This window comes from Malaya genurostris, chromosome 1 (assembly GCF_030247185.1).
Source record: "Malaya genurostris strain Urasoe2022 chromosome 1, Malgen_1.1, whole genome shotgun sequence".
Lineage (NCBI taxonomy): Eukaryota > Metazoa > Arthropoda > Insecta > Diptera > Culicidae > Malaya > Malaya genurostris.
The window spans coordinates 155,026,427-155,041,172 of record NC_080570.1 but is presented as its reverse complement, the minus strand read 5'-3'; the positions used below and the strand labels follow the sequence as shown (position 1 = coordinate 155,041,172).

Genomic DNA, 14,746 nt, shown 5'->3' with positions numbered 1-14,746 from the left:
TTGGCTCGTTTCCAATGAGGCACAGGGATGAATCGAATGAACATTTGTCTATAAAGTCTATTAGGTTTTGCATGATGACGACACAAATGAACTGTCGATGAATCAAATTCATTTTTGACAGTTGCCGTGTACTTGTTTTGTTTTGCGACTGCAAGTTAAAAATTGAAAAAATGACGAAAAAGTGCCTGTTAAAAGCGTATTCCACAATGAAAATAACTAAAAAGATTACGCTGTATGTGTTTCCAGCATCAAGGAGCGATTTATGTATGAATCTGTTGAGTGTGAGGCGACTTGCAATTTTTACATTCGAACGATGAACTTCTGATGAACTTTTAAACTGTAAACAAGTACACGTCGACTGTCAAAAAAAGTTCATTCTGTTCATTTTTGTGAGGTTATGTCATGTTCGTGCAAAACCTAATTAGGTTTTTTATCGTGACGACACAAATGAACAAGTATTCATCCTTGACAGTTCAGCGGTACTGTTTACAAACAGGCTTAAACAAAAATCGAAGAGCACATCGAAAAAAAATCATCTTTACACTTTGCAACTAGTCACTTTTATATAATAAATATAAAAAACGAACCGTATTCAATCGTGAACAAATGTTTTAAAACTTTATTTAGGCGATACGGACCGTAAATGGTCTGATCCAATTTGTCAATAAACAAACAAAAGAAATTTCTGTTTACAAACAGTACAGCTGAACTGTCAAAATGTGTTCATCCGATTGAGGTTAGCAGTGACGGTAAAAAACCTAATAAAGTTTATGTGAAATCTGGGATCTTATATGAAGTTCGAAAATAAAGAAAATATTTTGTTTCTCTGAAAAGCTTTCTGATATACGAATGAACTTCCAACTCTACAAATAATCATAGAACAACATTGATTGAACATTAATTATTGAATATCACCCTTCTTGTTCGTTCACACTTGTGACTGATTCCCGGCATGCACAGAATCATACGGAATTTTCCCTAAAAGTAAAATTTTACTGGTTACCCTTTTTCAATAAACACACATTCGAATTCATTCGATTCATCAATCAAATATCAAGTCTTATCTACAACATATTTTGATTAGCTCGTATACGTATTAGGTTTTTTACCGTCACTGCTAACCTTAATCGGATGAACACATTTTGACAGTTCAGCATTACTGTTTGTAAACAGAAATTTCTTTTGTTTGTTTATTGAAAAAATGGATCAGACCATTTATAGTCCGCATCGCCTAAATAAAGTTTTAAAACATTTGTGCACTTGTGAATACGGTTCGTTTTTGATATTTATTAAATAAAAGTGAATAGTTGCAAAGTGTAAAGATGATTGTTTCAGATGTGCTCTTCGATTTTTGTTTAAGCTTGTTTGTAAACAGTACCGCTGAACTGTCAAGGATGAATACTGGTTCATTTGTGTCGTCACGATAAAAAACCTAATTGCATTTTGACATTGGGTTGCTATGGCATTCGTACGAATATCTGTTTGGGATAGCTTTCTAGTGGTTCTTTAGAAACGGGAACCGCAGAAACATTCGAAATGTTTAACGCGATTTTTGCTGCAAAATTCAGACTAACTTATTGTTTCGGACAAAAAATGTTAACAAGAATGATGTTAGTTACTAGTAGGAAATACAGAAAAGCAGCAAAAAATTGTAATTATTCATCCTATAAGAGGCACATAACTAGAGAGTCGCAGCAAAGATATACTCAAGATTACAAAGCCTCAGAACATGTTGATCAATTTCCATACGTATGGAAATATGCATATAACATAAAAATTTCCAATTTGTGATTTGAAAACTATGCATTAGTTGTCGTACCAAGTAGCGCTGAAGTGACCAACCCAAAATCCAATATTTCAGGTACCGCGGAGTTTCAAAATTCCACTAAAAATTTCAAGTCGAAAATCATGTGTCCAATTGAACCTCACTTTTTTGTTCGGTTTAGCCCCGCACAGATAATTCATTTTCGAGACGCATAAATGAATTTATTTCTCACGTGATCAAAAGCGCTCAATAATCACTGAACTCAGCACGAAATAAACATTTGAAAACATTAACCAGACCGTCATTACAATGCACAGAAATCAAATATACCCAAAATATTGGAAAATTTCCAAATATAATCGATTTAGTCAAAAACGTACACCTTTTGAAACGAACACGATTGACGTCAGTCCCGTACAGCCCTTATCTTCCCTAATCTCATGTTTACTTTCTAAGCATTCCAAAATATTACTCCCAAATTTCTTATTTTGTATATCAGTATTAAATCGTGTTTAAGTATCTGTACAGTTTTTTGCAATATTCTTAGATCCATTCTGATAAAATAATATTTGTCTGAAATATTGATGTTACTTCAAATGATGAAAAAAATTGTTTCGAAATATCGGCACTTCATACCACCGTTTCAAACGTATTCAGAAATAAAAAAGTGACCGTTCTTGACTGTCCTGGATATTCTCCAGGCATGAATCCTATAGTGAATGTTTAGGATATTTGAAGCATACTACAAGCAAGCAGGACCTAATTCGTGTAAACAATTAAACCTGAAAAAAAAACAGAGTAGAGGGAAAAGATTGAGAATTGCATTGACAATATTTTGTTCTCTTCCTATGCAAAAATGTGCGTTTAGCAGAAGATGCAAAAACAAAACCGTACGGATAATTTCTATTGCGTTGTATATTATTTCTTGATTCGATGGCGTTCGTGACTAGCAAATGTGTTGTGTTTTGATTTCAGTCTATAAGAAATGCTCGAATAAGCTGTGAGAAATCGACCCTTGCTTTCAACGGTTTCAACAAGTCCTTGGTTCTCTCTTTGTCCTTTGTCCATTCCAAATTGTATTATTTTATATTATTTTGTTCCAGTTCTCAAATCTTCAAAGCAGTCTGATTGGCAACCCTAACTTTATTCATTCGTACAAATTCATGAATGAACCACGCACACTTGTAAGGTTCCTCTCACCAAGGAAATGTCATTTTTTGCCAACAACTTCCCATCACTCACAAGAGTTCAGTCTGTTTTCAACTCCTTAACCAAAACATTGTGCACCCTTTGCTGGTAATGTAAAATTTCATTCCTGTGCGTGTTTTTGTCAGAAATCCTAGACTGCAAAGCAGGAAGAACAAATTACGAAGTAGTTAAGTCAAATCGTTCCGCCTAGCTGTCTCCGACTACTTCAAATCACTGGTGCACAGCTGATTGACATCTTGCTTCAACAAAACGGGGAGTTCTGGAATTCAACCCTCAACACAGTTCAGGTGCAGGTAGTTTTGTAACATTCCAGAAGAGACGTGCTATGAGCAATCAGTAGTAACTGGATTATCGGTTTCAATCGGTTTTTTCTGCTTTTTGTTCTGTGCAGTACCATTTTACTGTAGGGTTGTGGGACGAGCGAAACAAAACGAAAAAAAATCGAAAGTGACGACACCGTTCCGTGCTGTGACAGGTTCGTATCACTAACCAATGCTCGTCCGGGCTGAGCCCCTGATTATGGTGTAAAATACGCAGTGCTTAGTGCTCTAACGGGATCGAGTTTCTATGGTTGAGAGTTTGAATTATTCGTGAGCAGCATTATGTAAATTTATTCATTTCTGGTTGTAAATCGAAGTGACGATATAACGAAATCCGACGCAGCCGAGTGTTGTGGCAGTAAACAGATCGACGGAAGAAAATATGCTTCCGATTTCACTATGATAGCAGCTGGTACGAGGCGAACGGGACAGAAAATGTCCAAACAACAGGGCAAATATGAATTGCTTAAGGAGAATACTAGTTTAAGGTAAGTCCCCAGATAAGCTATACTAGATGTCACGGAAATGCGACTGAACTGAATTCAAGGCCAATGATAATAATAGGAGAAAACACAACTACTCGAGTGAACGTCATTGGAGTGTTTAGCTGCAATGTTTGTGCTGATAGAATATAATATCATTTCATGGCTGAGAAGGGACTTGTTGGTTTCTTTGTCCGAATCTACGATGCGTTCCTAGTTGAAAACAGAGTGTGAAGTTGGTAAATAACAACTAAACAAATGACGCATAATCAACGGGTGACTGTTTTCCCTATACTGACGTGTGAGGTTTGTAGTATACTTCACGGTAAATAAAACTAGCAATCAGGACGAAAAATCGTCTTTAACAAACTCGTGCAAGTAGGTCATTCGATACGGATGTACGGGACCACAAAGCGGTAAATCAAAACTCACCCTCGCCTCTAAATGTAAAATGTTCTGAACAGCAAGCCTCCAACTACGCCTGGTGGTTGGAAGCCAACAATGGCCCACTATAACAAGAACGATATTATGTTTCAACTTCCCTTTTCTTAGGAGTAAGGGGAAAAAACATGAGAGCAACGGTTCGACAAGGCATACTGGTTCTTTTTTGCCATTGGCCGTTTCGTCCACCGTATCCGATGTCAAAGTAGTTGAGATTGAATTATGCTGATGAAGTGCCATAGAACAAAGGTGATTGCTTTGAAATATAAGTAGTTTTATCGATGTCATTAACATCGCTTCCAGTAAAAGGACCGGAAAAATTTGTGACAAACAATTTCGATGAACTGGGCACGTGTTTTTTTTTTGTTTTTAATTTAGTTCAATGACGTAGACATCCTTGACACAGTGCGCTCGTTCGACGGGTTTTGTGCTCCACTTACATAAAATTTAAAATTTATTTAACTTTTCTGTTCATTTCGAAGTCGATAATCGGCATTTTATTGGTGTGAATTAGAAATGTTGTGGTTTATTATACTTTACTGGTACGGACCCCCCGAGTGCTACCGTGCAAAACTATATCCATTATTTTATTATTCATAGCTCGTGAATCCACTGGCAAGTACATTAGCTTCCACGTTGTGTACTTAAACTGAATTACTCAAGAACAGTATTTTAAAAATCATTTGTCAGATTAATTACCTTGGTAGTAGAGAGGCCAAAATAGGAGTTTTTCATTGTACTGTGCGCTGTTCGTATCGAACTAGTCGCAATTTTTCGTATCGAATTCAGCGGACTTAACACATTTTAGAGAGAAAGCATTTTGCGCAACTCACACCGTAAAAGTATCAACTATGTTCAAACATATTCAGCAGCAGAAGCTTGACATTAAAGAAAAATGAAGCTGGACATGTTCACCATGGAAAAAAATGGCTCATTAGCCATTAGCCTTAAAGATTAAAAACAAGTACGACGCAACCCTGCACGCTATAAACAATTGAACAAAGCACGCTGTGAGTTAGACGGTGGCGTTTTCTTCTTCCTTACCAGCACATACCGCAGCGTACCGATTTTGCATCATTTTGTATGACAGTTTGAAAGTTTTAATACTCATTGCGCTATAATTGCGGAATCTGATGAAATCGGATCTAGATGAAATTACACAGTTTTTTTAAGATACTGAGAGCTCTCCGTTTTAGAACTTTTTTCACCATTGGCGGTGCGTTCGGAAGCGAAAACCGAGGACTAGTAGTCCCAAAGCAGATGTATATATCCACTAACTAACATCTGCTAACTAGATGAATTTACCAGTAAATTTTATAAAAATTTGCACTTCGTTTCGCCACCACTTTTGAAAAAATCCTCATGAAATTGAAAAGTTTTTACTTATCGCACTGTAATACCGGAACCAAAAGTCGGATCTGGATCAACTTTTCGGGGACTTTTCAAAGAATTTCAAGACCTTTCATTTGCATCTTAGGAAATTTTCAAGATAATTGAGTGCGCATTTTCTTATAGATTTGTGCATATTGCCATATAATTCCGGAACCGAAAGTCGGATCGGGATAAAATTCAATAGTGATGGTATTTTTCGGATTACTCGACTTTCAACAAACAAATTGTGATCAAAATCGAATGCAATGTTTTCGCTTCGGGTCGATTCCCAGAGTATTACAGTACCATTATATTGAGAGTATATAGAATGAGCAGCATCGGTACTGTTCTTACAAGCCCGATGTCGTATGCTCTAGTCCCGACCTTTAATGATTCTTAGTGTCAGTAGGATCGTAGTACCAGCCATACAATAATTCTGTACGTTAAGAATCGGCTGCGAAGTCTGTTGAAACAGAAAAGCCAAATTTCACAAAATGAATGTAATGCCAAGAATTTGCTTTGCTTAGTGCTTGCGCTGGCCAGGTCCGACTGTAGGTCGGGTTGGGCATAGGAATGGTTGTAAGTTCAACACTTGTTGTTACCAAAAGGGCGTATATACTACTGCGCACTTCACAGGTGTCACAAGAAGGGGATACTTGTTCGTATAAATTTTAGTGATGGTAAAATTCGCGCGCGACTTATTATGTTCCGCACTGAAGGTACTGGTTAATTGCTATTGCAAAATGAGCCAGGACTTCCGAAATTCTACTTGAAAATAGATTCTACAGAAGATTCGAGTGAACATGATTTAAACAAATTAAAGTCTTGATACACGCGCAATAACATAAAGTGAGAAGAAGAGTTTAGTAAAACAAAAAGAATTATTTAAATAAAGTCATAGTTGAGTTAAGAGAGTCTCCAGATTTGAAACATTGAAAGAATCTGGTAAGCGAAAGCAGGAAAAGAGAAAATCCTTCAATTGTCGCCTTTTACGACATGGAAGCAAGAACCCTGTGGATCTATTCTTGGATATATTTTCCGCTGGATCCCACACGGCCTCTAGACTGGTGCCGTCCGGGGAGGGATAATAGGTACCAGAGCAAATAGTGGAAATTATTGGATGAAATTGAAATTTATGAACATTCATTGTCAGCCATACTCAAATGAAGCTCCCAAAATTCATCGTCAGTTGAATAACCGTACCTAGTCACTTGAAGTTTTTCTTACTCTGTTTTAAGTGCCAAGTAGTCTACCTGCTTCTTTGTCTCACCTGTTGGTAGTGAACAAGTTCGAATGAATAGTCAAAAACATTCGAATGAATAGTCAAAAACATTGGTGATTGCCGAAAATTTGACAGAATCTGCTATATTGCTATCTATATTGTATACAACATTTTCAAACCGGTAGAAGATGCTACAAGAACTCGAGTCTCTCAATGCATGAACCGTGTAAGAATTTTGCTACATTTCTTCGCTCCACTTCATACTCTGAGTATTTCACGCCCTTAAAAAAGTTTACAGTCTGATAATGATCGTTGCTGTGTGTAATTTTCCAAGAGAGAATCGCTATTGTTGACTAGAGTTGACTATTATCGCAGAAAATCGAATCGATGATTCTCATACTAGGTTGCAATATTTCAAAACCCTTGTGTGGAGCATTCACAGACATTTTCATAGACACAACTTATACAAAGGTTATATGCACATAGTTAGAATAAGCGGAAAAATAGTAAAATGATTCTATCGCAATTATCAACTGCCTGCATAGAATTGCATCGCGAAACGAGAATAAGCGAGCGTTTGTTGCTTCAGAGAGGATCCCCACCGCAGCGTGTTAACCTTTGATTCTCAGAAATGTCATTGAGAGAAATTCGCTCTAGCACTGGTGTCGATTCTATGTTGAATGAACCATGCCGGGTTTTTGTTGTTGCGATGATATCGGTCTCTCTTTGATGGCACTGATTCAATCGTGTGAAGAGTTGCCAGTGAGCGTTCTTTGATACGATAAAACCCATCCTTGAGCTCGATTATAGAAATTCTCTCCGGTCAGAATTATCGACTGTTTGAAATGTATTGAGCAATGTTCCAAAGTATTAAAAGTCATAACTGAAAGAAGAAACAATTTTCATTTATTCTGTAATTGATATTTTAGCAATCATGGCTGGTTTACCTTTCATCTGTTATCTTGAACCAATTCAAATGTTGACGTGAACCTTTTCTTTGAATTGAATGAAAGAGAATCGTGACTCTTTCATTCAATTAAAAGAAATATTGTTTATTTCAATAGAATCAACTGACGATGGTTAAGCTAAGTTTCGATTGAAAGAGAAAGGAATGAAAAACTGAATGCTGCCCATTGTTTGAAGTTAGTTTACTGCAGCAAATTGATCGATAGTGTTTACCCTATTCGGTTTCAATTGAATGGAATGGAATTTTACTGCTCTGATAGGTACTATCAATTTTCTAGGGAATGCCAGCTCTTATTGCAGTAGTAAACTATTGAAGCGAAAAACATGATTACAATTAATACAGGGCTTCAGGGCTCCAAACATTCACAATTTTTTTGCAAAACTTTCGAAAAAAACAGAACAGAGGTTCGTTTGAAAGCTTCTATTGCACCATTGATCAAGTTCGAACATCAAATGACTGTCACTCCTGAGATATAATGGTATAGATGACATTACGGATAAAACTGATTACTTATTTCTGTGACTCAATTTTCTCTGGAATCACTCTACAAATTTCGATGAACTTAGGCTTGTTTAGAAGCTACAATATTGATCATTGATCTAGTTTCGAGAGGGTAATGATGGCGAACATTTCCGGTTCGAAATATGTAATCTTAATTATATCTGACGAAACCGAAAAATCACAGTACTGTTCAATGCGCCAAAATTTCTCAAACATTTCTTAAACAAGTTCGAAAGTTTTAGACGCATTTAAAAGCTTCTATAGGTTATTTGATAGTCTCACAATACAAATTAAATATTTTAATGAGACCATTAAAATAGCAAGAGAAAGGCATCTATCACACCACTAGGTGGATTAAGGAATTTTTTCAATTAAATCTAAGTTTTCCGTACAAAAACATCATTCAATCGCAAAACAGAATAACATTTTACATTCATTGTTTTATTAAGGAATATTGAACAATTTCTATTTTCGACTACAAACTGCTTGCTACACAGCATTTTTATTCCACTTCCGTTCATATCCATCATTTACGAGAAAAACAAAACAAAACATTCTGAGCTTTGTATGGTGCAGCTGTTCCAGAATCAATAAACAAGTTTCTTGAAAAACGTGCCAAATACAAAAAAAAACAATCCTTCCTTTGTTCCAAGTGCACTAATGAATATTCTAAACGAAAGCATTAACAGAGTAATTTTTCGTATGGTCGAGCAAAACGCTAACCTCCTCCAACGGCGTAATATCGCATATGGCAAAAACAAAACAACAACAAAAACCGGATTGCGTGTCTGCTCAAGTGGCTAGTCTCCACACCTCCCCCCGGCCGACTCGGGACTGTTACGACCGCACATAACAATAATTCTTTCCAACAGGCGGAAAAACAAAGGAAAACGACCCCGGAATCCCGTCGTCGTCGTCGTCGGCGTGGAAGAAAAAAAAACTAAACGTGAATACGAATACGTCGTCGTCTTATGGGAAGGGTGCTTTCTTTTCTCGGGGGGGTTGGGTTGCCATATCTCATCGCAACCCGCCACTAGCTCATGGTATGCATGGGAAATTTCATCGAAGCAAAATAGGTGCCACTGAGAGCACCCCTACTGTCACGAAGAGGGCAACTAATCAGATTTATGGCTGCCTACCACCGGTCGCCTGGCATTCCGTTCGGGTTGTAATTTTCCTCGCAAAAGTTTTTGACATTTTCCTCCATACTTCGTCGTCAGCGGATAATTTGATTAGGTTATTTCATTCTCGGACCTCGACTGACTCTAGTTTTTTTTTCATCCCCATACCGTTACAGGAAAAAACACACCTACATTCAAGGATGCCTTCTGCTGGCCTTATGTGCACTGTCCAGCGTGGCGGTGTACGCGACCTGGACGATGATATACCGACAGACTTTGATCATTCCACCGACACTAATCGGTAAGTAGTGAAAAAAGGAAGAAAAAAACACAGCAAGAGGAAGTGATTGGGGCGGGGAAAAGTTGATAAGTTAATCAGTCTGCGCTATGATGATTTATGTGTTGTGCTTTGTTTGCGGATAATTGGCAGCTTATCTTGAATTCCGTTTTGGAATTACCGCTCGTCATCGCTCATCCAAACTGCAGTGAGTTTGCAACAAACAATCGAAATAACAGAACTTTTCATTCAATTTCAACACGATACAAACAGGTATCAATCAAACTTCACCGACCCAATCAATTTAAGCGTCGAATCACCTGCAAACTATCGTTCCGATTGCGTGCGTGTAGCGTGAAAACAAAGCGTAACCTTTTGCTGCTAACCTGCACACTCACCTGCACCTTTCGATTCGATTCCATTGCAGACATTCCACCTTTATGGCCCGAACGGCTACGTCAGTACGCGCAGAGCTTCCAGGTTGCCACCGTTGCCTTCCAATCGACCCCGCCGTCCTCCTCGGTGGAGCTGAACGATGGCGGAGCAACTGCAGGCACTCCCAACGGTACCGAATCCAGCACCGAGGAGCAACTGATCAAACAGCTGGAAAACGAACGTATCCTGCCGTCCAAGTTCGGCAATTTTATCTATTCGAAGGAAGCCTCCAAGGGGACGAAGGAGGTACGGAAGATTGTCTGCTACTACACGATACCCGCGAAAGAGGATAGCAGAAGTCGGGTGCGGAGTAATCTCTATCCGGAGAACATCGATCCGTATCTGTGCACCCACCTGAACGTAGGCATGACCTACATCGTGAATGGCACCGTCTACATCGACGATGATCTCCGGTCGGTGCTCAATCAAACGAAGCAGCTGAAAAAGGCCAACCGAGAGCTGAAGGTTCTGCTTTGGGTTGGTGGCGGTGGTGTTGGAGGTTTCACCGAGATGGTAAGCAATCATACCACCCGGAAATTGTTCATTCAGTCACTGAAGACCACACTGGAGCGGTACCAGCTCGATGGGGTTGACCTGGACTGGGAGTTCCCGGGCAGTGGCAGCAAAAATCGAATGCACTTTTCGCAGCTACTGCACGAAATACGGAGGGAGTACCAGCGGGAACATCGAACGTACATTCTAAGCGTGGCGGTGGCCGCTCCGGAGACGATTGCCTACATGTCCTACGACGTACGGGAAATCAACAGCTACGCCGATTACGTCAACATTATGACGTACGATTACCATTTCTATGCACCGGAAACTCCCTGGACGGGTGAGTGCTGTTTTAACAATAATTGCTTCCATTTCCTTTCGTTTCTTAACGGTACTGTTTTGCTGTAGGTTTCAACGCACCACTTTACCGTCGCCAGGATGAACACTCGATATTCGGTACCCTGAACATCAACTCTTCCGTCCACTACTGGCTATCGGCCGGGTTGGAGAAAAGCAAAATCATCATCGGTCTGCCAACCTACGGGCACACATTCCAGCTGGTCAGTGCATTCAATACTCGGATCGGTGCACCGGCCTCCACTTACGGCCGGGTTGGGATGGTCGGGTTCGCTTCCTACTCGGAGATTTGCTGGTTCCGACGGCACAACATCTACGTCCACCAGGTGTACAACGTGGACAGCTGTTCGCCGTATCTGTACGCGGGAACGGAATGGATTTCCTACGAGGACGAGCGAAGTTTGGAGTGCAAAGCGAACTACATCAAGGAGAACGGGTTCGGTGGGGCGATGATATTCTCCCTGAACACCGACGATTTCGGCGAGTACTGTGCGGACAGTTTGCTGTACGATGACGAGGGTAACGTTGCCGGAACCAACCGGAGAAAGCAGGAGGAGCAAAGCAATTTTCCACTGCTCCGAAAGATTCACTCGATACTGGCCGGCTAGGGAGAGCCGGTGTGTATGTGAGTGTGCATTTTTGAAACAATAATGGAAAATACGACTTATAATGTGTAAGGATTGATGAGTGACGACGTGGGCAGCGATTTTTTTTTCGATGTTGGATTTGAGGGATCGCGAGAATGGTTAGTGTTAAATGAATCAAAGAGAAAATTGATATTACTATTCGAAATAATTTGAAGCACCACACAGTCGAAAGTGCGGGAAAACAAAAAAAAACAGAACAAACAGTATAATTATCAACGGTATCTAGTCAGCTCGCTTGATTCGGGGTGCGATTTCACGTAAATATAAATTAATTTATGATACAAGATTAGACGAATCTGCGCTTGACCATTTCAGTTGGTTGAATCTGCACACACGTAAAAAAAAGATTATTTTTCATCAATTGTCTTCCAAACCATAAGAATAAGCTCGATTTAATTTAAGTGATGTATTTTGTTGCTTTTCAGTTCGAAATAAATGATAAAATGTGACATTAAAATTTCAAAGGATTCAAATTACACCCTCAAGGTTTTCTGTTTCGTTTGCTGGATGCTGGGGATAAGTACCTATGGTAGGTAGTAGTAGGCCAAGCATTGAACTCGTTTCGAAGAATTTCCGTCCATGCAGGGTAGCAACTTAGGGCACTTGTTATTCGCATTATTTATAAACGATGTTGTTTAGAACTTGGAAGCTGGATGCAATGAAAATTAGTCTTCGTAGATGTTCGTAGTGTAGAAATTTTTCGACTACAAGGTCTACCCGCCTTGTTTGTGGACCGGGGCAAAAGTAGGCAATATCCCTATGTTTATAGTACAGAAGGTCTCATAAGGTCTAGCTCAGATTTCGTATGTTCACCACCCGATTCAGAAAAATTCTTAGTCAGTAGGATCGTAGTACAAGCGACGCAGTTGTACTGTCTGACATCCGCATTCGCATGACTTTGGCTTTTGATCAAGTTTGATCAAATTTTCCAGTTGTCATAAGGTTTCAGACTTAATTGAAAATGTTGATTACATTTTTACCATCATTCTGTCAATTTATGATTTCCGTAATTAAAAAATCTTGTCTTTTGAACTCAATGAGCGGTTTGAGTTAGTTTTCGATTCTCCCGACAACAGTGGAGTGTTTTCCGTTAAGTTTTTGCACCAATTGAACGAAGTGATAATAGGATGATGTCAACTCTGGACTATAAAGCGAATAAGGCAGAAATATTCAAAATGTTGATCGGAGGCATAGTTTTACTATTCAAATAGTATTTGATATGTAACCAAGCCTACCCAACTAACCAAAAGTTTGGATTAAAGGACTGATTTGGCTTAACGAAGCTCATGAATCATTCTAAGCATTCTAAGCAGCCCGTTTTTTAAAGTAATTATCTACACTCGAAAGTTCGCGAGACTCACCCAAACGAACTTCTACGCAGCTTCTTGAATACATTATACATTCATTGCTCAGTTTCGATCTGAGCTCAGACGATTTTTTTTCGACTACTTTCGCTGTATGTGTGCGGAAGGCATTGTCGAGCTGCAAAATAACTTTCTTTTGTTCTGTAGAGAATTCTGGTCGTTTTTCAAACAATGTTTGATTCAATTTCATCCTTTGCTCTCGGTAGCAATTAGTATTTAGGTACCGTTTCCCCTGGTTTGAGAAAGCTTTCCTATGGTAAGAAGACAATCAGAATTGACTTGGTAACTGACGTTTAACCTTTCCACCATTCGTTTTTCTAGCTTTGGATACGTTCAACAACCCATGCAATTCGGCATTTTAAATCTTTTTGGGTAGACCTGTGCATTCTTTGTTTGGAATTAGCAGCACTTTCTTTTCTTTAAAACAATGTAATTAATCAATAGTTCCCGCAAAAGCAGCTTACTTGAAAAAAAAATCGATATGTTCACTTCACTAAATGTATATGACACTAACTTGCAATTGACGAAACAGCAATGGCTTTCGTCTTTCTCTATAGAAGGTAATAGAGTTATTGCAAAAATTGACTTTTGATTGGAGGTCTGGAGACCCCTAGTGTTATATATTATTAGACTCAACTCGACGAGACCGGAAAATGTCTGCGGGTATGTACCTTCAAAATGATTTTCACATCGCTCAATTTTTTTGAAGATGGCTGGACCGATTTTAACTCGTTTGATTAGGCTCGTTTGAAACCTACTTATGGGTTGTGAATCAAGTTCGAAGATCAAGTGGCTGACACTTCCGGTTCAAGAGATATGTATAATGATATAAGTGACGTAGCCGATAAACCACGTTTCTTTTCTATCTTCTATTTCTGAAAGTGGCTAATGATCAGGTTCAAATGTATTATTGCTGCTACGTTTGGTTTCGGGAATGTTGTCGAATTTGCGAAGTAAACGCTGATGCCCGCTTTTGTGAACTACTGAATGATATTGTGTCAAAAAATCTGCCCAAATTTGTGTCTAAAGTTAGAAACGAATGCAGGACGGGATGATGCCCATTCGGTGCGACAGCGAAGGTTGTGTGTTAGAATATGAAGTTTACTGCAGTAGAGTGATCGTCAGTGTGTGCACACATTCGAATTAAATTAAATTGAATAAAGTTTTACAGCACTGGTGATAATACATTTGAACTTGATCATTGGTCACTTTCTGAAAAAATGTGCGAATAAAAAAAAAACGCGATTCGTAGGTTACATTACTTATACGATCACACCTTCGGAACCGGAACTATCTGCAATTTGATCTTCGAAGTTGATCAATGATCCAATAATAGCTCTCAAACGAGCCCAGGATTGTTGAAATCGGTTCAGCCATTTGAACTTGATTCACAATCCAACAGTAACTTTCAAACAAGTCTAAGTATGTTAAATATGTTGAGTTTTGTCGGTTACGTCACTTATACCATCGAATATCCGAATCCGGAGTTGATAGCAAAATGATCTTCGAACATAATTCACATCTTAAGAGTAGCTTTCAAACAATCCTAGATCATTTGTTCCACGGAAGTTTTCTGAAAAACGGAGTCGAGAACAACGAACCGCCAATGCAGAAGAATTTTTCTACGAAAAAAAAGCGGGCTCTCACACATCGTGTGGCATTTTCAACATTCAAAACGTCGAATTAATGAGTCATCTGCCGTATAACCTTGATTTAGTCCTCACTTTTTCTTATTTCAACAAAAAAATATTCGCAAAATCAATATTTTTCGT

At 38.8% G+C, this 14,746-nt stretch overlaps 1 protein-coding gene across 2 annotated transcripts; it reads left to right on the top strand.

Annotated features, from left to right (window-relative positions):
• Nucleotides 1-3,010: 3,010 nt before the first annotated feature.
• LOC131426281 (chitinase-3-like protein 2) lies at nucleotides 3,011-12,074 on the top strand. 2 transcript variants are annotated; one of them, XM_058588890.1, is made up of 5 exons: nucleotides 3,011-3,261; nucleotides 3,366-3,782; nucleotides 9,576-9,700; nucleotides 10,104-10,946; nucleotides 11,015-12,074. In XM_058588890.1, the coding sequence occupies exons 2-5, from the start codon at nucleotides 3,694-3,696 to the stop codon at nucleotides 11,569-11,571; spliced, it is 1,614 nt and encodes a 537-aa protein (XP_058444873.1). In that variant the 5' UTR covers nucleotides 3,011-3,261; nucleotides 3,366-3,693; the 3' UTR covers nucleotides 11,572-12,074. The 2 variants fall into 2 exon arrangements, with proteins under 2 accessions (XP_058444873.1, XP_058444872.1); XM_058588889.1 differs by having other exon boundaries at nucleotides 3,011-3,267.
• The last annotated feature ends 2,672 nt before the right edge of the window (nucleotides 12,075-14,746 follow it).